The sequence below is a fragment of the Mercenaria mercenaria genome, chromosome 3 (genome assembly GCF_021730395.1).
Source record: "Mercenaria mercenaria strain notata chromosome 3, MADL_Memer_1, whole genome shotgun sequence".
In the NCBI taxonomy this organism is placed as follows: Eukaryota; Metazoa; Mollusca; class Bivalvia; order Venerida; family Veneridae; genus Mercenaria; species Mercenaria mercenaria.
Window position 1 is genome coordinate 76,632,558 of NC_069363.1, and position 25,442 is coordinate 76,657,999.

The 25,442-nt window shown below is 35.2% G+C and overlaps 1 protein-coding gene across 1 annotated transcript in view; it reads right to left on the minus strand.

Annotated features, from left to right (window-relative positions):
• The window catches only part of LOC123525673 (importin-13-like), an 89,814-nt gene that overhangs the window by 20,631 nt on the left and 43,741 nt on the right, over positions 1–25,442 (minus strand). Inside the window, exons 14-24 of the mRNA XM_053539771.1 lie at positions 22,902–22,951; positions 19,148–19,249; positions 18,102–18,249; positions 16,849–17,030; positions 14,121–14,147; positions 12,804–12,938; positions 12,014–12,145; positions 9,517–9,597; positions 8,717–8,854; positions 6,410–6,506; positions 597–649 (exon numbers count right to left, since the gene is read on the minus strand). Of these exons, the coding sequence (XP_053395746.1) occupies positions 597–649; positions 6,410–6,506; positions 8,717–8,854; positions 9,517–9,597; positions 12,014–12,145; positions 12,804–12,938; positions 14,121–14,147; positions 16,849–17,030; positions 18,102–18,249; positions 19,148–19,249; positions 22,902–22,951 (1,145 nt within the window). The remainder of the gene's footprint in view (positions 1–596; positions 650–6,409; positions 6,507–8,716; positions 8,855–9,516; positions 9,598–12,013; positions 12,146–12,803; positions 12,939–14,120; positions 14,148–16,848; positions 17,031–18,101; positions 18,250–19,147; positions 19,250–22,901; positions 22,952–25,442) is intronic.

Consider the following 25,442-nt stretch of genomic DNA (forward strand, 5'->3'; position numbering starts at 1 on the left):
CAGTATTTCAGTCATGTAACAGCGGGCGGTTAACCTAACCAGTATTCCTGGATTCTGTACCAGTACAAACCTGTTCTCTGCAAGTAACTGCCAACTTCCCCACATGAATCAGAGGTGGAGGACTAATGATTTCAGACACAATGTCGTTTATCAAATAGTCACAGAGAACATACGCCCCGCCCGAGGATCGAACTCGCGACCCCGAGATCCGTAGACCAACGCTCTTACCTACTGAGCTAAGCGGGCGGGCTTTTGAATTATGAGCATTTTCAATTTCAGATGGACTCACACACAAACAGCCTGACAGACAATGCCAAAACAATATCCCTCCTCCTTCGGCAGGGGTTAATAAATTCTAGTTAGCTATGACTATAGGCAGGGATAATAAATTATATTTAGGCTATGGCTATGTGCAGTCAATCAGAACCATATGAACAGAAATGAGCTACAATTGAGTGACTAATACCAAATACAATACATGTACCACTTTGTTAGAGAAAATAAAGACCCTTAACTCTGCAAATGTCATTCATATAAGGTCTACTAAACCACAACATAGGTTGATGAAGAATATCAGAAATAATTTAAGTTCATACCTGAGCAAGCAACAACATGAAGTTCTCTACAATATCTGTGTGCTGATGTATATCTGTAAATGTGAAAACATTCTGTATAAATGTGAAAACATTCTGTATAAATGTGAAAATATTTTGTAGCAAGAGCTATCTTCAGAAGATAGCAACACTTGACTATTCAAAAACCATGTCACTCAAAAATATTATGGGATGTGGCCTTTCTCCACTAGTAAAACTGGAAATTTGATATATCCTTCAGAGAACCTAGGGCCTTTCTCCACTAGTAAAACTGGAAATTTGACATATTCTTCAGGCAACTTAGGGCCTTTCTCCACTAGTAAAGCTGGAAATTTGCCATACCCTTTAAACAGTCATAACATGTTTATGCGCAATTGTGACTTCCACTCAGCATAATATTATAACCTTAAATGTTAATTGATCAAAACATGCTTTTTCTATATATTACATTTAATGTATTTCTTAAACAGAACAAATCAAAAATCACAAAACAATAAAAGCCATTTGGTTGTACCCTACAAAACAGACCATTGACAGTAGAAATATATGTTATACAAAATAATATGTGTATTTCCAAACATAATGACCCCTGTTAAAAGTCTTTCCTACTTCTTCTGAACAATTTAGTATTTAAAGTCAGGATACAATTCCATAATAAAAATACACATTTTGGAAAGCTTACCAAATGAATCATAAAACGACAACAGTTTTGACATAGGTAACCAAACACCTCAAATGAACCTTATAAGACAACTTTTTCAAGATCAGTTATTTACAGTTTCAAGGTAGGTAACCAAATACCTTAAATGAACCTTATAAGACAACCTTTTCAAGGTCAGTTATTTATTTTAGTTTAGCAAGCACTTTCAATGAACCTTAACAGACCACAGTTTCAAGGCTGTTTATTAGTTTTCTGTTTCCATATACCTTAACTGAACCTAAAAAGACAAACAGTTTCTAGATTGTTTATTAGTTTTAAGTTAACAAGCTTCTTAAATGAACCATAAAAGCCAAAAATTTCAAGACTGGTTATTAGTTTTAGCTTACAATCACCTTAAATGAACCTTATAAGACATTTTGTTTTAGGTTACCAAACACCTTAAAGGAACCTTAATAGACAATGGTATCAAGGTTGTTTATTAGTCTTAGGTTAGGACGCACTTTAAATGAACCTTAATAAACAATAATTCAAAGGTTTTTAATTAGTTTTAGAATACCAAACACTTTTAATGAACCTTAAAGGGAAAGGCAATGTTATTTTGATGTTGATTCCATCTGCTAGGATTTCTTTAACCATTTAAATATGTGAAAGAATTTTCAAAATCAACTTAAAAATAAGAAAGGTATGAGCATTTAAATATTTGATCAAAAAGGCAGCCATTTTGTTTCCATGGCAACAAGAAACAAAATGGCAGATTTATTAAATTTCTAGATACATATTTGAACTGTATTTACTTATTATTGTAAAACAATTTCTCCATCTTTTCAAGCTATAATGAAAGAAATTAGCATGTTTTACATAATACATTCAAGAAACATTTAAAACAAGGCAGTCTGAAAGACAGCTAAATCCCCCGCCACTGCTATAGATAGTGAAAGGGTAAACCTTTGATTTTAGCTGTGACCTTGACCTTGAACTGACATGGCTGACTCATGAATTCTGCACAACGTCTTGATGAGGTGATCATTTGACCCAAGTTTCATGAAAATCCTTCAAGGGGTTTAGGAGATACAGAGCTGAAACCTTTGACCTTCAGCTGTGACCTTGACCATGAGTTGACATGGCTGACTCATGAGTTCTAGATGAGGTGATCATTTGACCAAAGTTTAATGAAAATCCTTCAAGGGGTTTAGGAGATACAGAGTGGACACCAAATGGAAGGCTCAAACCTTCGACCCTTAGTTGTGACCTTGACCTTGAGCTGGCATGGTTGACTCATAATTTCTGCATATCGTTCTGATGAGGTAATCATTTGACCCAAGTTTTATAAAATTCCTTCAAGGGGTTTAGGAGATATAGAGCGGACACGAAATGGAAGGCTCAAACCTTTGACCTTCAGTTGTGACCTTGACCTTGAGCCAACATGGCTGACTCATAAGTTCTGCATATCGCCTTGATGAAGTGATCGTTTGACCCAAGTTTGATGAAAATCCTTAAAGGGGTTTTGGAGATATAGAGCAGACACAAAATGGACGGCTCAAACCTTTGACCCAAAGTTGTGACCTTGACCTTGAGCCGGCATGACTGACTCATGGGTTCTGCACATCGTCTTGATGAGGTGATCATTTGACCCAAGTTTTATAAAATTCCTTCAAGGGGTTTAAGAGATATAGAGCGGACACAAAATGGAAGGCTCAAACCTTTGACCCCGAGTTGTGACCTTGACCTTGAGCTGGCATAGCTGACTAATAGGTTCTGCACATCGTCTTGATGAGGTTGATCATTTGACCCAAGTTTGATGAAAATCCTTCAAGGGGTTTAGGAGATATGGAGCGGACACGAAAGTGTTACGGACGGAAGGACGGACGGACGCAGACCATTCCTATAATCCCTCCGCCACGGTGAGGGATTAATTAATCTATTCAAAGAGTTATTTGCTAAAAAAAAAAAACTCAGCAGTGTGTAAATGACATCATAAACACACAAAATGGCTGCCTCCATGATCAGCAATTTTCTTAAATTTCAAACTGCCATATCCTTTTTCAATAGTGGTCCGATTTTAAAATTTCTTTCAACTTTATGAAAGGCTTGATAATGGCTTTTATATGAAATTAACCTATTGTAAGGATTTCGTTGTCCTTTAAAAGACAGCCACTTCAAATTTGACATCACAATCATTATAAAAATGTGAAGCATCTAGGTAGGTTTATCATTCTCCTTGGGTGGGTGGGGATGGGGGAAACAATGTGAAGATTTTCATTTTTAAGAGTTTTAAAGTGGTTTCTGTTTCTACTGTACAAATGCTCATTTAAGTACCTTCTCTGTGTTATTTGTCTGGGTGTATCCGATATGTGGGTGTATAATAGATATTAATTCCTTATCATGTTTGCGACTTTTTTTACGCATTTAAAAATATTATAAGTGCTTAAGTGTTCTAATTTAAAATCTCCTTTCATTTGAAAAAGTTTATTTCAGTTCTTTCTTTGAACTATATGTACCAAATTAGGATAGGTACGAGAGATGTCCAAATAAATTGTAGACACTGGGAATAAATCATTTTTATTGGTGTTCAATAGTAATCATAAAACAAGAGCACCGCCTTACAGGTGCAGATGCTCATCTGATTTTTTTGTCTCTGTATAATAGAAATATTGACCTACCCATGATTTTTTAAGTCCAAAAGGGTCCATAATTCTTGCAAAAAGCAGGATAGAGTTATGTTTCTTGCTGTACAGAGTCAGCTTTTGATGGTGAACAAGTGTTGCAAGTTTCAAAGCAATAGCTTTAATAGTTTAGGGGAAAAGTTGACCTAAACATAAAACTTAACCAAGAAATCTGATATTTTCTAAGTCCAAAAGGGGCCATAATTCTTGCAAAAAGCAGGATGGAGTTATGTTTCTTGATGTACATAGTCCGCTAATGATGGTGAACAAGTGTTGCAAGTTTTAAAGCAATAGCTTTGATAGTTTAGGAGAAAAGCTGACCTAAACATCAAACTTATCCAGGCAACATTGACGCCGACACTGACGCTGACGCAGACGCCAATCAAGTGATGACAAAAACTCATAATTTTTTTTTGAAAAATCAGATGAGCTAAAAATAACTCTCAAAACAAGAGGGCAATAGTGACCCAAAGTCGCTCACCTGAAATTGACTATTTGTCCGTAAACACATGTATGACACAATGACTCCTGATCAAAAGCACCCTCCTGAACAAATTTGAAAGAAGACATGGACAAAATTTAATGAAGATCTGATGGAAAAGTCATTTAAGGGTTATTTCTATTTTAGTGAGTGTCCCTTAAGGGACTGAGTGCCCCCATTTGAAGTAATTCAACACATGACCTTATAAGAACACTACAGAAGCAGACCAAATTTGATGAAGATCCATCATTGGCTTCATGAGGTTTTCTATTTTTAGCTCAAGTGGCCATAAAAAGTGGCAAAGTGCCCCATATGAATAAAATGAAGAGAAGGCCTTATAATGACCAAGACTGATGAAGCTCCATTAAGCAGTTCATGAGAAGAAGCCATTTAAGTGCTTTTTTACTTTTACCTCCCGAGGCCCCTAAAAGGGGCCAAGTGCCCCAATTTGTTCAAATTTGGGAGAGAACCTTATAATGATGCTACAGACCCATCAAGTAATTCATGGGAAGAAGTTGTTTAAAGGTTTTTCTAATACAGCTCTAGAGACCCTTATAAAGTGTCAGGCAGAACCAATAAAAAAAATAAAAACTTAATAAAAAGCAGGATGCTATAGACCAAGTTTGGTGTAATTCTGACCAGTAGTTTTAGAACAGATGTTTACGTAATTGTGGACCATCCACCTACACTAGTCAGCTAAAAATGTTTTGGAGTTTTTATCGAGGTACATTATATGGAATCAGTGCAACCTATACAGCAAAACATGTATAGAAATTGAGATCCATCTTCACACTATTATAAGAAAACATACTGGCAACATTTCCTCAAGAAGTACTGACTGGTATACTCTGATGCCACAATGCCAAATTTCAAGTAAGTGATATCATTAGTAGTTGAATACGAGTATAAGTGATTGAACGCATCTTGTAAACACGGTAACGTCGTAAGATGATGCAGCCCACCCGAAAGACATCAGATTCTGTTTACAATATGGAATAACTCCTACGAAGAAGCTGCAACATGTTGATAGGCCACAGAATGTTAAAGGAGCAGAAGTTTAAAATTGACATTTCAGATTTTCAACTGGACATCCAAAAATCACGCCCTAAAGATAACAGAAAAGCTGCAATGATACCAATATATATTGGTGGTGCAAGACATTGTAAACGCCAACAGGAGGTAAATGCGGTAAGTTTCTGTGAGTTCAGAATGCGGCAACTGTACAGCAAATGCTTATCAATGTGTATCTATGATAGGTTCCCTAGCCATCGAAAGTATATCCACTATGCAGGGAAGTATTTTAAGAAAAAAATTAACATTACGCAGCATGTGGTTGAGGATTATGACGTACTCTGGTTGCTCTCAAATTTGATTTGACAAAAATCCATAATTCTCAAACATATTTTCCTGTAACTTTTCAAGTGTGTTCCCAAACGCAAATCTAGTGAATTGATGTCATTCAGTTTTCTTGTTATTCCCAATGTCTATGACTTAACGGGCCGACCCTTGTATTTCAAGTATAACAGAAGTTTTCAAGAGCCCTTTCTGTGGTTTTTAAAATGTTTTACAAGTTTATAGGTTTAATTTGGTTTCAGTTTTTATTTATTCAATTGTTTATTAAAGTATTTTTAAGACATTTTTTGCGTGGGTTCATGAGAGAAATGTTAAAATTCTCAGAAACTTTCGTAAGTTCTTTTGTGGTTTTAAAAAGCTTTAAGAGTTGAAGAGTTTTGATTCAGTTTCAGTTTTTATTTAAACAATTGTTTATCATTGTACTTTCTGTGCATTTATGTCCAGGATCATCACAGAAAAATCATAATTCGCTAAATTTTTCAAGAGGCCTTTTTGTGGTTTCAAAAAAGTTTCACTTCAAAAGTTTCAGTTTCAGTTGTTTATTTAATTATTTTCCGTGCTTAGTTTCCACTAAAGCAGGCCAGGCAAAATATCATTTTTTAGATTTATAACCTAAAGTATGATCCACCTAATACAGACTATAGCTAATTCTTCTTACCTCCTTGGAAGAGTTCTAATGTTTTATTACATACAGACTGTAGTAAAACTTTCACCACATTGGAAAATTCAGCATCGCTATGGAACATCAAAATAAGCTGAAACAAAGTGAATGTATTATAAAACACTTTATTATTGCAGATCGATTCACAAAAATTTTATTTTCAGCTTTATCAACAAAAAAAATACTGTTTTACAGTATATTACAAGCGTTACAAGTGAGGTCAAGTATTGCTATACCTGTTTGGTAAGATCAAATATTACTACATGTTTGGTAAGACTGAGTGTTGCTACACCTTTTTGGTAAGATCAATGACTGCTATACCTGTTTGGTAAGATCAAGTATTGCTATACCTGTCTTGTAAGATCAAGTATTATATACTATACCTGTCTGGTAAGATCAAGTTTGCTATACCTGTCTGGTAAGATCAAGTATTATATACTATACCTGTTTGGTAAGATCAAGTATTGCAATACCTGTTTGGTAAGATCAAGTTTGCTATACCTGTCTGGTAAGATCAAGTATTATATACTATACCTGTTTGGTAAGATCAAGTATTGCAATACCTGTTTGGTAAGATCAAGTTTGCTATACCTGTCTGGTAAGATCAAGTATTATATACTATACCTGTCTGGTAAGATCAAGTATTGCAATACCTGTTTGGTAAGATCAAGTATTATATACTATACTGTCTGGTAAGATCAAGTTGCTATACCTGTCTGGTAAGATCAAGTATTATATACTATACCTGTCTGGTAAGATCAAGTATTGCAATACCTGTTTGGTAAGATCAAGTATTATATACTATACCTGTCTGGTGAGATCAAGTTTGCTATACCTGTCTGGTAAGATCAAGTATTATATACTATACCTGTCTGGTAAGATCAAGTATTATATACTATACCTGTCTGGTAAGATCAAGTTTGCTATACCTGTCTGGTAAGATCAAGTATTATATACTATACCTGTCTGGTAAGATCAAGTATTGCAATACCTGTTTGGTAAGATCAAGTATTATATACTATACCTGTCTGGTAAGATCAAGTTTGCTATACCTGTCTGGTAAGATCAAGTATTATATACTATACCTGTCTGGTAAGATCAAGTATTGCAATACCTGTTTGGTAAGATCAAGTATTATATACTATACCTGTCTGGTAAGATCAAGTTTGCTATACCTGTCTGGTAAGATCAAGTATTATATACTATACCTGTCTGGTAAGATCAAGTATTATATACTATACCTGTCTGGTAAGATCAAGTTTGCTATACCTGTCTGGTAGATCAAGTATTATATACTATACCTGTTTGGTAAGATCAAGTATTGCAATACTGTTGGTAAGATCAAGTATATATACTATACCTGTTGGTAAGATCAGTACTGCTATACCTGTTGTAAGATCAAGTTTGCTATACCTTCTGTAAGATCAAGTATTATATATTATACCTGTTTGGTAAGATCAAGTATTGCAATACCTGTTTGGTAAGATCAAGTATTATATACTATACCTGTCTGGTAAGATCAAGTACTGCTATACCTGTTTGGTATGATCAAGTTTGCTATACCTGTCTGGTAAGATCAAGTATTATATACTATACCTGTTTGGTAAGATCAAGTATTGCAATACCTGTTTGGTAAGATCAAGTATTATATACTGTATTATATTACCTGTCTGGTAAGATCAAGTACTGCTATAACTGTTTGGTATGATCAAGGTTTGCTTTACCTGTTTGGTAAGATCAAGTATTGCTATACCTGTTTGGTAAGATCAAGTATTGCTATACCTGTTTGGTAAGATCAAGTACTGCTATACCTGTTTGGTAAGATCAAGTATTGCTACACCTGTTTGGTAAGATCAAGTATTGCTATACCTGTTTGGTAAGATCAAGTACTGCTATACCTGTTTGGTATGATCAAGTTTGCTATACCTGTCTGGTAAGATCAAGTATTATATACTATACCTGTTTGGTAAGATCAAGTATTGCAATACCTGTTTGGTATGATCAAGTATTATATACTATATTATATTACCTGTCTGGTAAGATCAAGTACTGCTATAACTGTTGGTTGATCAAGGTTTGCTTTACTGTTTGGTAAGACAAGTTAAGATCAAGTAAGATTGCTATACCTGTTTGGTAAGATCAAGTACTGCTATACCTGTTTGGTAAGATCAAGTACTGCTTTACCTGTTTGGTAAGATCAAGTATTGCTATACCTGTTTGGTAAGATCAAGTTCTGCTTTACCTGTTTGGTATGATCAAGTATTATCTACTATACCTGTCTAGTAAGATCAAGTACTGCTATACCTGTTTGGTAAGATCAAGTATTGCTATGTGTGGAACTGTCTGATACATTTGGACTAGAAGTTCAGCTACATCTTTGGACAGTGGAGCAAAGTCATCCATCAATGTCTGCAGAGATCGCTTGAAAAGTTCACAGATTGCCTGAAATAAATGCTGAAAATCTCATGCACACTCTACAATCATATGAAATTTTGCGGATTAGGCCATACTGATATGGTGAATTTTGTGGATTTTAATTGTTTCAAAGATTAAAAAAACAGAACTTCTTATTTCTTTTTAAGGCTTTGATTTCATCGTTTGACTCAACCATGAAATTCACAAAAATTAGCCCTCACAAATATTGATGATTTCAAAGAATGCAAAAGAAGTTGTGAAAAAAATTGTGCTAATGGGTTTATATGGTAAGAGTTTGCCCCGAGCTTGAAACTGAAACAAAAGTTTGGCTTGTTTACTCTCATCTTGTTTTTTTTTGCACAAAATTCAGCAGTTTTCGATAAAAAAGTTTGTTTTTTTCCTAGGGATATCAATTTGTGAATGAAAAAATTTACAAATGAAATCTACATGTCGAGATGAAATTTTGTAGACTGATACAATTATAAGTCCACAAATATTAATACCCAACCACTAAGGATTCTACATTATTTTTTGTAGTTTTTTTATTACTTCCCTTTAATATGTATGATTTCATCAGCAACAATGGGTGACTTTAATGCTTACTGATGGTGCACAGTCCAATGTTGAGCGGACTGTGTCACAATAACAAATCTGTATTAAATTTACATGTATGAATTACAAGTAAATACCTCAACGACACCTGCGTCATAGATCCAATCTGACACTATAGTCTGGAGAATGGGTGCAATCCTCTGAAGTATCACAAATACCTGTAATAATAAAATGTAAGCTTTAAATATATTGAGGATACTTGTTTGCTTTAGGAAAGATCAAAATACCTTTCACCAAGTGAACTGCAGTGGCATAACCACGAGTGAAAATTAAGTCCTGGTGTTCACGAGTGGAAGGTATTTGATTGTGCGAACAAGTAAATAAAATATCTTTCACCAAGTGAACTGGAGTAGCATAACCACAAGTGAAAATTAAGTCCTGGTGTTCACGAGTGAAAGATAGTTGATTGTGTAAGCATGAAAATAAAATACCTTTCACCAAGTGAACTGCAGTAGCAAAACCATGAGTGAAAATTAAGTCCTGGTGTTCAAGAGTGAAAGATAGTTGATTGTGTAAGCATGAAAATAAAATATCTTTCACCAAGTGAACTGGAGTGGCATAACCATGAGTGAAAATTAAGTCCTGGTGTTCACGAGTGAAAGATAGTTGATTGTGTAAGCATGAAAATAAAATATCTTTCACCAAGTGAACTGGAGTGGCATAACCATGAGTGAAAATTAAGTCCTGGTGTTCACGAGTGAAAGATAGTTGTTGTGTAGCATGAAAAAAAATACCTTTCACCAAGTGATGGAGTGGCATAACTGAGTGTAAGTCCTGTGTTCAGAGTGAAAGATAGTTATTGTTAAGCTGAAATAAAATATCTTTCACCAAGTGAACTGGAGTGGCATAACCATGAGTGAAAATTAAGTCCTGGTGTTCACGAGTGAAAGATAGTTGATTGTGTAAGCATGAAAATAAAATATCTTTCACCATGTGAACAGGAGGGGCATCTGGTAAGATCTGGTTTAGGTCCCTGTAATTAATGATCATTTATCTCCCCTGTTCAAACTGGTCTAGGTCCTGGTGATTATAAAATTTAATTATATTTACAACTGTGACCATTAACCTCCCTTGTACTTACAAGTGTAAGTCTGCATACCGCGGTTACTAATTAGACTAAGACATTAGTGTAGGTCTCAGATTTAACGTGATTGTTTATCTCCCCTATACTTACTGGTTTAGGTCCCTTTGATAAACTGTGATTGTCTATCTCCAATATACTTACTGGTTTAGGTTCCTTTGATAAACTGTGATGGTTTATCTCCCCTAAACTTACTGGTTTAGGTCCCTTTGATAAACTGTGATTGTCTATCTCCCATATACCTACTGGTTTAGGTCCCTTTGATAAACTGTGATTGTTTATCTCTCCTATACCTACTAGTTTAGGTTCCTTTTATAAACTGTGATTGTTTATCTACCCTATACTTACTGGTTTAGGTTCCTTTGATAAACTGTGATTGTTTATCTACCCTATACTTACTGGTTTAGGTCCCTTTGATAAACTGTGATTGTCTATCTCCCATATACCTACTGGTTTAGGTCCCTTTGATAAACTGTGATTGTTTATCTCTCCTATACCTACTAGTTTATGTTCCTTTGATAAACTGTGATTGTTTATCTACCCTATACTTACTGGTTTAGGTCCCTTTGATAAACTGTGATTGTTTATCTCTCCTATACCTACTAGTTTAGGTTCCTTTGATAAACTGTGATTGTTTATCTACCCTATACTTACTGGTTTAGGTCCCTTTGATAAACTGTGATTGTTTATCTCCCCTATACTTACTGGTTTAGGTCCCTTTGATAAACTGTGATTGTTTATCTCCCCTATACTTACTGGTTTAGGTCCCTTTGATAAACTGTGATTGTCTATCTCCCATATACTTACTGGTTTAGGTCCTTTTGATAAACTGGGATTGTTTATCTACCCTATACTTACTGGTTTAGGTCCCTTTGATAAACTGTGATTGTCTATCTCCCATATACTTACTGGTTTAGGTCCCTTTGATAAACTGTGATTGTTTATCTCCCCTATACTTACTGGTTTAGGTCCCTTTGATAAACTGTGATTGTCTATCTCCCCTATACTTACTGGTTTAGGTCCCTTTGATAAACTGTGATTGTTTATCTACCCTATACTTACTGGTTTAGGTCCCTTTGATAAACTGTGATTGTCTATCTCCCCTATACTTACTGGTTTAGGTCCCTTTGATACCTGTGATTGTCTATCTCCCTAATACTTACTGGTTTAGATCCATTTGATAAACTGTGATCTTCTATCTCCCCTATACTTACTGGTTTAGGTCCCTTTAATAAACTGTGATTGTTTATCTCCCCTTTACTTACTGGTTAAGGTCCCCTTTACTTACTGGTTAAGGTCCATTTGATAAACTGTGATTGTTTATCTCCCCTATACTTACTGGTTTACATCCCTTTGATACCTGTGATTGTCTATCTCCCCTATACTTACTGGTTTTGGTCCCTTTGATAAACTGTAATTGTTTATCTTCCCTATACTTACTGGTTTAGGTCCATGTGATTTAAACTGTGCCTGTTTATCTCCCCTATACTTACTGGTTTGGGTCCCTGTGATTTAAACTGTGCCTGTTTATCTCCCCCTAATTCTCTGTCTGTATCAAGAGAAGCAAACAACCAGCTCAGCATGTTTATCTTCAAAAGAAGTCTGTTTTTCACTGATGATGAAGGCTGAAATATAGTAAAACAGACTCCTTACTATTGATCAGGGTTGAAGTATATAAAACTAAAATTGGGGACCAGTCTCAAAATGCAACCTTTTCATTGGTCAATTTCAAGACTGAGGGCAGAATAAACCAATCAGATCACTGAGTTTTGAGACTGGTTTTCAAACTCAATTTTACAGCCTTGGCCAAACAGCTTTTATATTTCACTAATATTTTAGGAAAGTCTGATACTAGGCACTTAAGAATTATCTTTTAAAATAAATTACTTGCTAAATGATCAGCATTTTTGTAATGTCTCAAGTTTCAAAAATATACGTAATACTGGCTCTAATTCTTGAAAACAGTCAAACATTGTTTGCCCGGACTCTACGGGAATTGCGAAATTTGCATCAGTTATGAAAAGTACTGCTCCCCTTGTATATTACTTGTTGTATTGATTATTGCTCCAGTTCTTGGATAAATGGTGTAAATATAGGACTTTGATGACCCAATATGTCACTGTATGGTAATACAGACAATACTGGTCCTATACATGATCTGTTGTATTGATAAAAGATCTAGAACTCGAGTAGGTGACATAATTATAGTGCCCACATGTTCCAATATGTCACTTGATGGTGATTCCAATAAAACTTCTATATAATCATGACATTTTACGTTACCTGTTGTTTTGATAATTGCTCCAGTTCTTGGATAATTGGTGTAAGTATAGGGTCCAGATGTCCCATAATGTCACTGTATGGTAATACAGATAACACTTGTCCTATACATGACATTACACGTATATTCTCACGTGACTGAAAATCAAAAGGAACAAATATGACTATTTTCCCTTGCAAACATAAAATCTGAAGATATACTGTTTTGTTTTGTTTTCAAAATTTTTCTTAAAGTATGACCCACATAATAGCGTACCTCCTTTTTGAAGAGAATTCAATTCCTACAATAAACCTATTATAACTGAAATTTTCAGGAGGCGTAGGTTCAAACCCCACTGGGACCAAATTTTTTTCCTTACATTCCTTTTTTTCTAGTAAGTTCATACCTTTTTCAAGACTTGTTATTGATTTATTGTACAAAAGTAATAAAGTTTCATTTGATAAGTGATTTCTTGTTGTACAAAGTGAATTTACCTCTGAGACAGAAGCGGGTAGAATTAGATATCTTTAAAAGTACTCAGTTACGTGTGGTAAAAGTTTTCTATTTTGCCTTTACTCTTTATATTACATATTGTGGAAGAAATGCAGGTAGGTTTTATTTCTGCCTGAAGGTAATTTTCAAATGAAGTTAGCAAAATTTAAAACAGTCCCACAGGACTCAATGTTAATTTTTCAATGTTTGAGTTAAAAATCTGTCTCATTAAATTCTTTTACTTGAAGCACCTAGAAAAAAATGGTATTCACAGTTTTATTTTGTGTTTTATAATTGTTTACCAATAGCATGAAGTTTCTTTTATTAAAATTTATTGTATAATGAATTCCCTGTGAACGTTTTGGACAGTGGCCATCACTTCAAAATTTGTCTCTACTTGAGCTTGAGGAAATATCATGAATTCTACAAAATTTATAAAAAAATCGGCATGGTAAAAGTTGTTTAAATTTCGCGTACAAGTCTCTAACTGGATAAAATAAGTTGCTGTAACATTGTTTTGAACATTTGAAATATTCATTATAAGGTGGGTCATGTCTTAACCTGAATTCTAGGGGAAATTTCTTTTGTTTATTTTAATATTTTTCAGGAAGAAAGGTACTTCCAATAAATTCATATAATCTATTGTTAAGAGATAAAAATGTACAGTCAACATACATTCTCAAGACAGAATCTTTAAAATGTTATGTGAATGAATGTTTGGGAATTTTTTGTTGATTATTTCCTCAAGGAAATTCACAAGGAAAGTGAAATCATTCATTAACTATGCTAAATGTCTTGGTTTCTATTTACAGAATTAGTTAAGTAATGATAATTTTTGATAGAAATACCTTGAGATTGCCCCTTTCTAGTGCAGCCTGAAAGAGATGGTAACAATGAGAAAAGAAAAACAAGATATTTGTAAAACAAATATTACATACCCACAACCCAGAATGGCCTGTCAAGAGATAGCTGAATGTGTAATTTTCAGTCTCATGTAAGTGGTGAGCTTGACCTTTTAATAACTGTTCATTTTAGCCTCAAGGTTACTGTAAACTTAACTTTAACCCCTCATCTATTTTTTTAAAAATATACCCTGAAATTACCCCTTCCTAATGAAGCAAGAAAATGTGGGGGATGATCAGAAAAGAATCAAGAATGCTGCCAACACTCTATGACACATGCCCATTATAAGATTCTTTAACTTATTGCAAGTGCAGGTGTGAACAGACACCATCTGTGAACAGTGATGACATGGCTCTTAAGACCATCTGTTAACAGAAAACATCTGTGAATAGAGATAACCTGGCTCAGAAGACCACCTGTGAAATATGATTAACTAATTATGAAGACCATCTGTGAACAGAGATAACCTGGCTCTGAGGACCACCTGTGAAATATGATAAACTGGTAATGAAGACCATCTGTGAGCAGACATAATTTGGCTCTGAAGACCACGTTTGAAATATGATAAACTAATTATGAAGACCATCTGTGAGCAGACATAATTTGGCTCTGAAGACCACCTTTGAAATATGATAAACTAATTATGAAGACCATCTGGGGAGCAGAGATAACCTGGCTCTGAAGGCCACCTGCGAAATATGATAAACTAATTATGTGAAGACCATCTGTGAGCAGAGATAACCTGGCTCTGAAGACCACCTGTGTAATATGATAAACTGGTTATGATGACCATCTGTGAGCAGAGATAACCTGGCTCTGAAGGCCACCTGCGAAATATGATAAACTAATTATGTGAAGACCATCTGTGAGCAGAGATAACCTGGCTCTGAAGACCACCTGTCTAATATGATAAACTGGTTATGATGACCATCTGTGAACAGAGATAACCTGGCTCTGAAGACCACCTGCAAAATATGATCAACTGTTTTTTAAAACTAGCTGACATAACCTGGCTCTGTAGACCACTTGTGAACAGAGATAACCGAGCTCTGAATACCACTTATGAACAGAGATGACTCAGCTCTGAAGACCACTTCTAAACAGAGATGACCTGGCTCTGAAGACCACTTCTGAACTGAGATGACCTGGCTCTGAAGACCACTTCTGAACTGAGATGACCTGGCTCTGAAGACCACTTCTGAACAGAGATGACCTGGCTCTGAAGACCACTTCTGAACTGAGATGACCTGGCTCTGAAGACCACTTCTGAACTGAGATGACCTGGCTCTGAAGACCACTTCTGAACAGAGATGACCTGGCTCTGAAGACCACTTCTGAACAGAGATGACTCAGCTCTGAAGACCACTTCTGAACAGAGATGACCTGGCTCTGAAGACCACTTCTGAACAGAGATGACTCAGCTCTGAAGACCACTTCTAAACAGAGATGACCTGGCTCTGAAGACCACTTCTGAACTGAGATGACCTGGCTCTGAAGACCACTTCTGAACTGAGATGACCTGGCTCTGAAGACCACTTCTGAACAGAGATGACCTGGCTCTGAAGACCACTTCTGAACTGAGATGACCTGGCTCTGAAGACCACTTCTGAACAGAGATGACCTGGCTCTGAAGACCACTTCTGAACTGAGATGACCTGGCTCTGAAGACCACTTCTGAACTGAGATGACCTGGCTCTGAAGACCACTTCTGAACTGAGATGACCTGGCTCTGAAGACCACTTCTAAACAGAGATGACCTGGCTCTGAAGACCACTTCTGAACTGAGATGACCTGGCTCTGAAGACCACTTCTGAACTGAGATGACCTGGCTCTGAAGACCACTTCTGAACAGAGATGACCTGGCTCTGAAGACCACTTCTGAACTGAGATGACCTGGCTCTGAAGACCACTTCTGAACTGAGATGACCTGGCTCTGAAGACCACTTCTGAACAGAGATGACCTGGCTCTGAAGACCACTTCTGAACAGAGATGACTCAGCTCTGAAGACCACTTCTGAACAGAGACGACCTGACTCTGAAGACCACTTCTGAACAGAGATGACCTGACTCTGAAGACCACTTCTAAACAGAGATGACCTGGCTCTGAAGACCACTTCTGAACTGAGATGACCTGGCTCTGAAGACCACTTCTGAACAGAGATGACCTGACTCTGAAGACCACCTGTGACAGACATGACCCGGCTCTGAAGACCACTAATGAAAAGAGATAACCTGGCTCTGAAGACCATTATGATCTTGATCCATTTTAACCTCAATCATTTGCTCTAAATATTCCTAAACCTGCACCTGACAGCAACCTGCACATACCATCATTGCCTGTCCGAAGCATGGTCTCCATACAAATGTCTGACTGTATAATCGACAGTCATTCTATTTCTTGTCAACAAACCATGAACTGGGCCCAACATATAACACTGTTGGCCGCAATAACAAATCTGGTCATTGCAAAGACTATTAAAACCATAAAGCGGTTTAAAAAATATTACAAACAGGCAGTGTTTTACTTCTATTAAACAATTTCAAAGAAGATTTAGGTATTAAAAGGACACTAAAATCTGACAAATATTTCAAATTTGAACGATTTGGTCACTTTATGTACAATTATCAAGGTTTAAAGAAATAGGAATATCTGAAAATCAATGAAAACTTCACCTGACAGGCCTGTAATATCTGTGGTACAAAAGGCTGGATGTGTTCCAAAGTTTCCCTAGTGACATCTTTAAGGGCCATGGTTGCTGCCATAGCAACCTCAGGGTTCCCAAGACCCTGTAGTAAAAGTGGTATTGCACAAGACAAGGACTGTGGGTGATAATTCATCCACTCTCCAAATGAACCTGAAAAACCCCCACAAAAAAAAAGGATATAAATAAATATGTGGCTGCCATGGCAAACCCCTGGCTCCTAAGGCCCTGTAAGAAAAGTAAAATATCATAGGAGATAATTTAATCGCATCATTACTATACCTTTTAAACTTTGCAGTCTACTAATTCAAGCCCCACTCCAATATATAGCAACTTTGGCAAAAACACAAATATTCATACCAACAAAATCAACAGCTTTCAAAGTACTGGACCAGCAAAATTGAAATAAAAACATACTAAAGTAATTTTTCTAATTCATGAAGAAGCTTTGAAACAAATTATAGCTTTTATGTATATCTTAACTAGGCCCACCAAGCTCAGTCGAAAGAAGACGCAAGTTTGATCTCCTAGAAATGCAATCTGAAAGAGAGTATGTCAGAAATTCTTGTTTTCCTGTTCTGAATCGTATTGGAAAGTTTTCAGAAATTCTTGTTTTGTCCCTATGACTCATATGTGGAAGTTTTTAGTTAAGACAAGACCTTTCAGTAAAGATTTTGACGTAGGATTGCCGTTATGGACCATCCACCTATACTAATAGCTCACACTGAACACAAGAAATTAATCAAAGCCTTGAGATGTCTGGTGGTTGCGGGTTTTGCTAGAGTTATTTTCATTTTAAATGCAAATCTATAAATATACATGTATAAGAAACAAATACTAATGTACCTCATATCTAAGATAAACTCTGCCTGACCTTACATGAACAGCTGGAAGTCAGTGATGTAACCATGGGCTGGAATACCTAATCATTGACAGATCTTATATAATCTAAATGGCCAGTGTGAATGGATTGAGGATGAATAAGAACTGCTTGATCATTGATAATTCATCCACATTTTTTATGAATGGGACTACTTTGTGTAGCACATGAACATCCTTTGGATGTGATTTGGAATCAAATAAAGATACTACATGATTGTCAGAAATACACTTAACTTTGGTAGCGGGATAAACCCGCAACCAAAAAAAGACTTTGAAAAATATTAAGGACCTGTCTCAATACAATCAGTGGTTAAGACTAAACAAGCACTGATGACCACTTACCTAGCATATATAAAACAGTGGAGATAAATTTAACATTTGTAAACGGTAATTTAGGCAAGAGTTCTAGAACAGATGGCAAGTAAATTCCTTCCTCTAAATCCACGCTCTCTGCCACTGAATTAAACAGGAAAAATACTGCCTCCATCAACTGAAATATATTTTGAAAGTCATATTAAAAGAGAGAATTTTCTGAAGAAAAAAATGCTTTCAGATGGGGCAAATTAACAAAGATTTTGAAAAAATTTAAAACAATGTCCTCAAGCTACATGTTCACCATTTTAAGTGATAAAACATAACTCTATATATTGGTGTGATGCAGGTAGGGAACTTTAATCATTGCGAACCTGCTTTTTAATCATCAGCAGTTAACCCTTACCCTGCTAAAATTCTATAACAAACTTATCCATCTTTCAATCTGAACAGTGCAGATTATGATCAGACTGCATGTATGTGCAGGCTGATCATGATCTACAATGGTTGCAAAAGCAGAACCAATCATGTCCAGCATGATAAGGGTTAATTATATACCTTACTATAACATACAGCAACAAATACCTGTCTATATAAAGTAACAAATATAAGTCAAAATTACACAAATACTATCTGACTTTCTAAAATGATATTCGCTTAATTGTGCCAGTAACTTGTTAGTAGCATATTAAAAATCTCTAGCTGAATGTCTGATAAAGTCGTAGAATGTAATAAAACATCATCAACAACAACGTTATCATCATTATCATAATCATCATCATCCTTGCCATGGTCATGGTTGCTTTTAAAGTAAACACTTCTTTTTATCTTTTTTTTTTAAATATATTTTAACATCATTGCTGTTAGTGGCATCATCTTTATCATCATCATCATCATCATGATCATTTATTATTGTAACAATATCAACTCTACTTTAAACCTGGAATATGCATTTAACTTACAACATTAAACAAGCAATATTACAGCGAAAAAGGTAACAGAACAATTCAGTGAGGAACAAGATTTCAGTGAGGAACAAGAATTCAGTGAGGAACAAGAAGTTATGCAAAACTTACCTCCCATCTTATACTGAGCTCCTTGTCTGTTTTCACAAGAGAAGCTAGTGCATTGCAGAGATATCCTAATAATGGTTCCCTCAATATACTGTATGCATACATCTACAATATACACAAAGTAGAAATAGAAAGACAAGATATTTAACAGACAAGAGTTTTTGTAAAACATATAACTATGGCCTCCATGACTTCCAAAATGTAAGACAGAGTAATAGAACTTGCTATGTGAGGTCATCTTGTGGTGCCAAAGATGTGTGGATGTTCTGAAAGCATTTGGCCTTGCAGTTTTTGAGAAACCTGCTTACATGGTAAACTAGCTACAATTTCAAGGTTAAAATGGGGCACAGTTTCAACAAAATAAAAGCTAGAGTTATGTAACTTTCCTCAGAAATAACTCATGATGCTGAATGCATGTTTGAAGGTTGAAAGAATTTGGCATTGTAGACTTTGTAGTCCTGCTACATGCAAAACTTCTATGACACGGATGGAGACGGAAGTGTGACAAGAAAAGCTCCATTTAAAATGATCCGGCTAAAGATTTAGTTTCAAAGCCACTGTGACCTTGACCTTTGACATACTGACCCTGAAAACAATAAGGACCACAGGTAATCTTCCTAAGAAATTTGACATCACTAGCCCAAAGCATTCTTCAGTTAATGATTAGAAACTGTCTGCAATCTCAAAGTCACTGCAGCCTTGTCGTTTGACCTACTGACCCTGACTGGTCACAGTCAACTATGCCATGAACAATGACCAGTGTAGGCCAAAGCATTCCTTCGTTATTGATAAAAAACTGAAGCATCCACGGACTGATCACAAACCAACCTGAGCATAACACTCCTTCTGTGTCCAGTAATACAAAAATCAGCTATACAATAACTCTGACTTTCAACAACAGCTGTCAGGAAAGTGTGCTCGATTATTTGAAAATGTTTGCAAATAATGAAGAGAAACTTTGAGAAAACAGTGGGTGCAACAGAAAAATTTTAGAAAAATATTTGTTTTAATTTTGAATGAGAGTTTTATGTGTGCATGTTTATAATATAAGTATTTGTGAAACAAACATAAGAAAGATTGTACAACAACAAAAAAAAGAGAAAATTTTTAGATATCAGAAAATAATGGCTATATTTCTTAAGACGATTTTGAAACTTACTGTAAAATCATTTAATTTTGTGTGCATGAAATTTCGTGGTTTTGTTCAAAACGGCAATTTCATGGGGATATCAATTCGTGGATTTCAATTTTTAAACATAAAATGAATGTGAATTTTACTTTTACGTTGGGACTAAATTTCGTGGATTGACTCAACCAAGAAAATTAGTCCCCCACGAATATTAATGACTTCACAGTAATTACTGACAATTTATATGTTATGGAAACACATAAAAATTAGTTGTTTTTACTAATTTTGCCATACACTATTGAAAAGCATTTATAGCGGGGTATCAGAGGTAAACTGTCTTATTTATCAAGCTTTATATTTAATGATAATTAAGTATGTATTCTTCTGTGGTGTATTGGTCAAGAATACAGGAAAATTTTCATCGGCAACATGGCCCGGGTTTGATTCCACACTCAGGCTTATTTTTATTCTTTGATTTGGAACAAAAACTCAATTCATAATAAGACCAAAATTCAGTTATAAAGAAAGATCATTTTTCGCTAAAATCTGGAGGTCAGTGCCTTAAAGATGAAGAATGACACTTTTCATGGGTTGGATTGCATTTTAACCCCTAGTAACTTTGATCTTTGTGCTTTCTATGTGAACTTTGATTATACTAAGGGCAGAAATTAAGGTATAACAGTCAAATAGAAATGTCTTCATAAAACTTTAGCCATCACTATTACAAAATCTGACCACAATGAGTTTGACCTTTGGGGTACCCAACCGAAACCCAAACAATGTCTGCCCCTTTATCCAGGGAAATCACCACATAAAGTCTGATGACAATAGGATCTATGTTTGTATACAAATCTGTTGTATTTTCTATTTTTAGAACAGATAAGACAGCAATTCGGTTGGCAGATGCTGAACGTCCATGTTTTCTGTAAACAGTGATGTTTTTCTCACGGTCTAAACTTTCTTAAAACGCAAATTATATCAATAGATTTTTTATCACTGGAAAGTTCATAAAACAAGCAATTTAATGATTGCTTTTGATTATCATTTTGGGTTAATTTAATGAATGCTTAACTCACAGTGCTTTTCTAAATTTTGAACATCATTATGCAGCTATCAAAATTATATGTCATTTAAAACGGTTATTCATTTGGAAAGGATATTTGAATTCGAAAATATGAAAATTATAAGTGTTTCAAAACTTTTTTGAATTCTGAAAATCCATAAATGAGCAAAAAAGTTATTAAGAATTAAAAATTCTGATCTCATACACAAACGATTTAAAAACATTTGTTTTGCCCACCATCAGATAAACAGATGTTAATGCGTGATGTCACAGCGATCTCTCCTATAGGAGCAGAAGTAGAGAAAATACTTCGAAAATGAGGAAATGTGCCATAAAACTTATAAGTGATGGCAAGTCCAATAATTAAGTGTTACTTGTCTAACTATTCTTTATTTGTAAGGTGATTCTTGTTGGATTTAACAAATTTCTTAAATTCAGTTATGGCCAAGACCAATGATGTATCTAATAGCAAAGAAACTATTGCACCAAATGGTGAGGCATCATTTATTTGGGAGACTGAGAATTCAACTTCTGAAGAAAGCATCATTGTGGGAAAAAAAATTCAGCAAAATCTGGAGCTCTAGCAAAACCCTTCTACGCTAGACTATGACTATGTGTTATCATAAATTTGTATACAAAAAAAATACCTCAGTGTTGTTTTTTTCACACTGAGGAATGAGGCCAGGGCCTTTGAAATTGGAAAAAAAATATGTTGTAAAACGTCTATTGGGAATTTAATAAAAAAAGTCATGTTTTTTAATAAAATGTTTCATTTAAGAACTAGAAATGTGTCCATGGGACACAGATGCCCCCACAACATGACAAAGGACACAGACCAACATGACTGAATGAATCTGGGCGCGAAACCCAAGGTGCACAAGTGCACATGTTGACCAACATTCCTGTTAACTTTGGTGACTCTAGGTCAAATACTTTCGGAGCTACACGCCACATAACATTAAAATGACCAATTTTTAACTAAGTCAGGGGCCATAACTCCTAAACGACTGAATGAATCTTGATGCGAAACCCCAGGTGCACAACTGCACATGCTGACCAACATTCCTGTAAACTTTGGTGACTATAGGTCAAATACTTTTGGAGCTACGTGGGACACAACATCAAAATGACCAATTTTTTACTAAGTCAAGGGCCATTAAATCCTACACGACTGAATGAATCCCTACGCGAAACCCTTAGGTGCACAACTACACATGCTGACCAACATTCCTGTAAAGTTTGTGATTCTACGTCAAATACTTTTGGAGCTAGGCGTGACACAACATTCTCGGAAGGACGGACAGATGGACAGGCAAGGGCAAATCTATATGCCCCCCCAAAGTGGGGGCATAAAAAATGGTCATAAATACATTGGGTTAGCATACTGATATATGTTTCAAATGTTAAAGGTACAGTCTTTGTTGACAAAAGTAAAAGAAATATTTTTTTCTCTTAAATTTTTGAGAATTTTAACTTTCATATTGGGCAATAACATAATTAATTATTTGCAATTGGAATTGGGGCCTAATTTGGCCCAAAATTGGCTTGAAAAAACAACAACATACCATTGTATCACCTATGTCCTGTCTGTAACATCGGAAATGTTCTTTTTCCTCTGTAACACAAAGCATACCATGCGAATTTATCAACATTGTGTAAATTTAGAGTATCTGCATCTTTATTTAAATACGCTTATCATATCATTGTTTTCTGCTGAAACAAAATTATGAAATTAAGAAACAATGCTTAATCTTATTTAATGGAGCATTTTCTTCAGAAATTTGCTGGTCCATAAACTAATAAATTCCATATATTATGAAAACTTGGGTTAATGGAAGATTGAATGCTCTTTGCAAGCCCTTTAGTTCATATTATTTGGTATTAATCCAAGATTTCATACTATTTGATTTTAATCCAAGATTTCATACTATCTGGTATTAATCCAAGATTTCATAATACCTGCTATTAATCCAAGATTTCATACAATCTGGTGTTAATCCAAGATTTCACACTATTTGGTATTAATCCAAGATTTCACACTATTTGGTATTAATCCAAGATTTCATACTATTTGGTATTAATCCAAGATTTCATACTACATGTATTTGGTTTTAATCCAAGATTTCATACTATCTGGTATTAATCCAAGATTTCATACTATCTGGTATTAATCCAAGATTTCATACAATCTGGTATTAATCCAAGATTTCATACAATCTGGTATTAATCCAAGATTTCATACTATTTGGTATTAATCCAAGATTTCATACTACCTCATATTAATCCAAGATTTCATACAATCTGGAACTGATCCAAGATTTCATACTTTCTGGTACTGTTCTAAGATTTCATACAATTTGGTACTGATCAAAGATTTCATACTATCTGGTACTGATCCAAGATTTCATATTATTTGGTATTAATCCAAGATTTCATATGACCTGGTATTAATCCAAGATTTCATACAATCTGGTACTGATCCAAGATTTCATACTATCTGTTACTGATCCAAGATTTCATAAAATCTGGTATAAATCCAAGATTTCATACAATCTGGTACTGATCCAAGATCTTATACTATCTGGTATTGATAAAAAATTTCATACTATCTGGCACCAATTTTACTCTCAACAGATTCCCGTTGGGGAGAAATTACTTCAGACTTTGTTCAACAAGAGCTGGTAAGACAGCCAATGCTCGACTATTAGAAACATTGTTGCAGTTGTTCAAAAGGGGACATAATTTGACCAAAATGCATGTCAGAGTTATGGGACTTGATGCTATCAACAGGTGAAGTTTCAATTTAATATCTGCATTAGTTTTGGAGATAGTAACTTGCATGTAAAACTTTAACCAGGATTTTCTAAGACCAAAAGGGGGCATAATTTGTAAGTTGGTAGTGAGGTTGGTAATTGATCTAGAAAAAGAAAAAAAAAACAAGTGAATGAAGTACCTAATTTTCTCTACTGCAGTATAACATAATGAACTGAAATCTGTCAATGATGTATAAACAAAATTGTATTATATATACAATATAATATAACAAAGCACTTGGATTAAAATTTGCATATATAAAAACGTACAGCTGTTTTCACTTGGAATTTTTTTGGCCAATTACAAAAAGTTATCATAAAAGTTATTTATAGTAACAACAAAGTGAAATTAACCCTTTTAAAAATCTATATAACGTAAGTCCACAAAACACTCTTTACCAGGTACAGATAGATCAAAATACACCTAAAACTGGATGTACAATGCATGTTGTACCACAGAAAAGTGGTCTCGATTTTTCCCTACAGCCAGTAACAAGAAGTTACAATATAGTGTATTTATAGTAACACCAAAGGGACATAATTCTAAAAAAAGTGTGCCTCATGGTGGTGAACATTTGTGCCAAGTTACACCTAAATCCCTCCATGCATGAAGAAGAAATGCTCCAGACAAAGTCATTCTTGAATTTGACAATTGAGCTCTAAGTATGACCTTGACCTTAGACCTACGGACCTGGTTCTGGTGCAAGACAATTCGTCTCATGGTGGTGAACATTTGTGCCAAGTTACATTAAAATCCCTCCATGCATAAAGAAGAAAGACTGTGACTCAATGCAGACTTGGAGTGCCGGTATAAATTACAGACTCCGGTATTTACCGGATTAACTAATTTAAACGAAAAATATCTTAAATGTATATATTTTGCAACCATGGTGATACTAACCCTAACCTTTAGTCAGTATATCGTGCATATTATACACTAAATGCGTGCGGACATGCAAAAATATGCATATGTTTGCCATGCGCTTCAATTGATAATCACTTCTGGACATGCGCAGAAGACCGCTCCAACTCTGCAATGAGTTACATCGAAGAAGAAATGCTCCAGACAGTCATTTTTGAATTTGACCTTTGACCTCTAAGTATGACCTTGACCTTAGACCTAGGGTCGGGGCTTTGCACACAACATGTTGTCTCATCCAGGGGAATGTTTGTGCCAACTGATATTTAAATCCTATTTTGCAGGACAAAGTTATAGACCGGACAGGTAAAAAATCCTATTGACCTTTGATCTCAGTGTGACCTTGACCTTTAAGCTAGGGGTCTGGGTGTTGC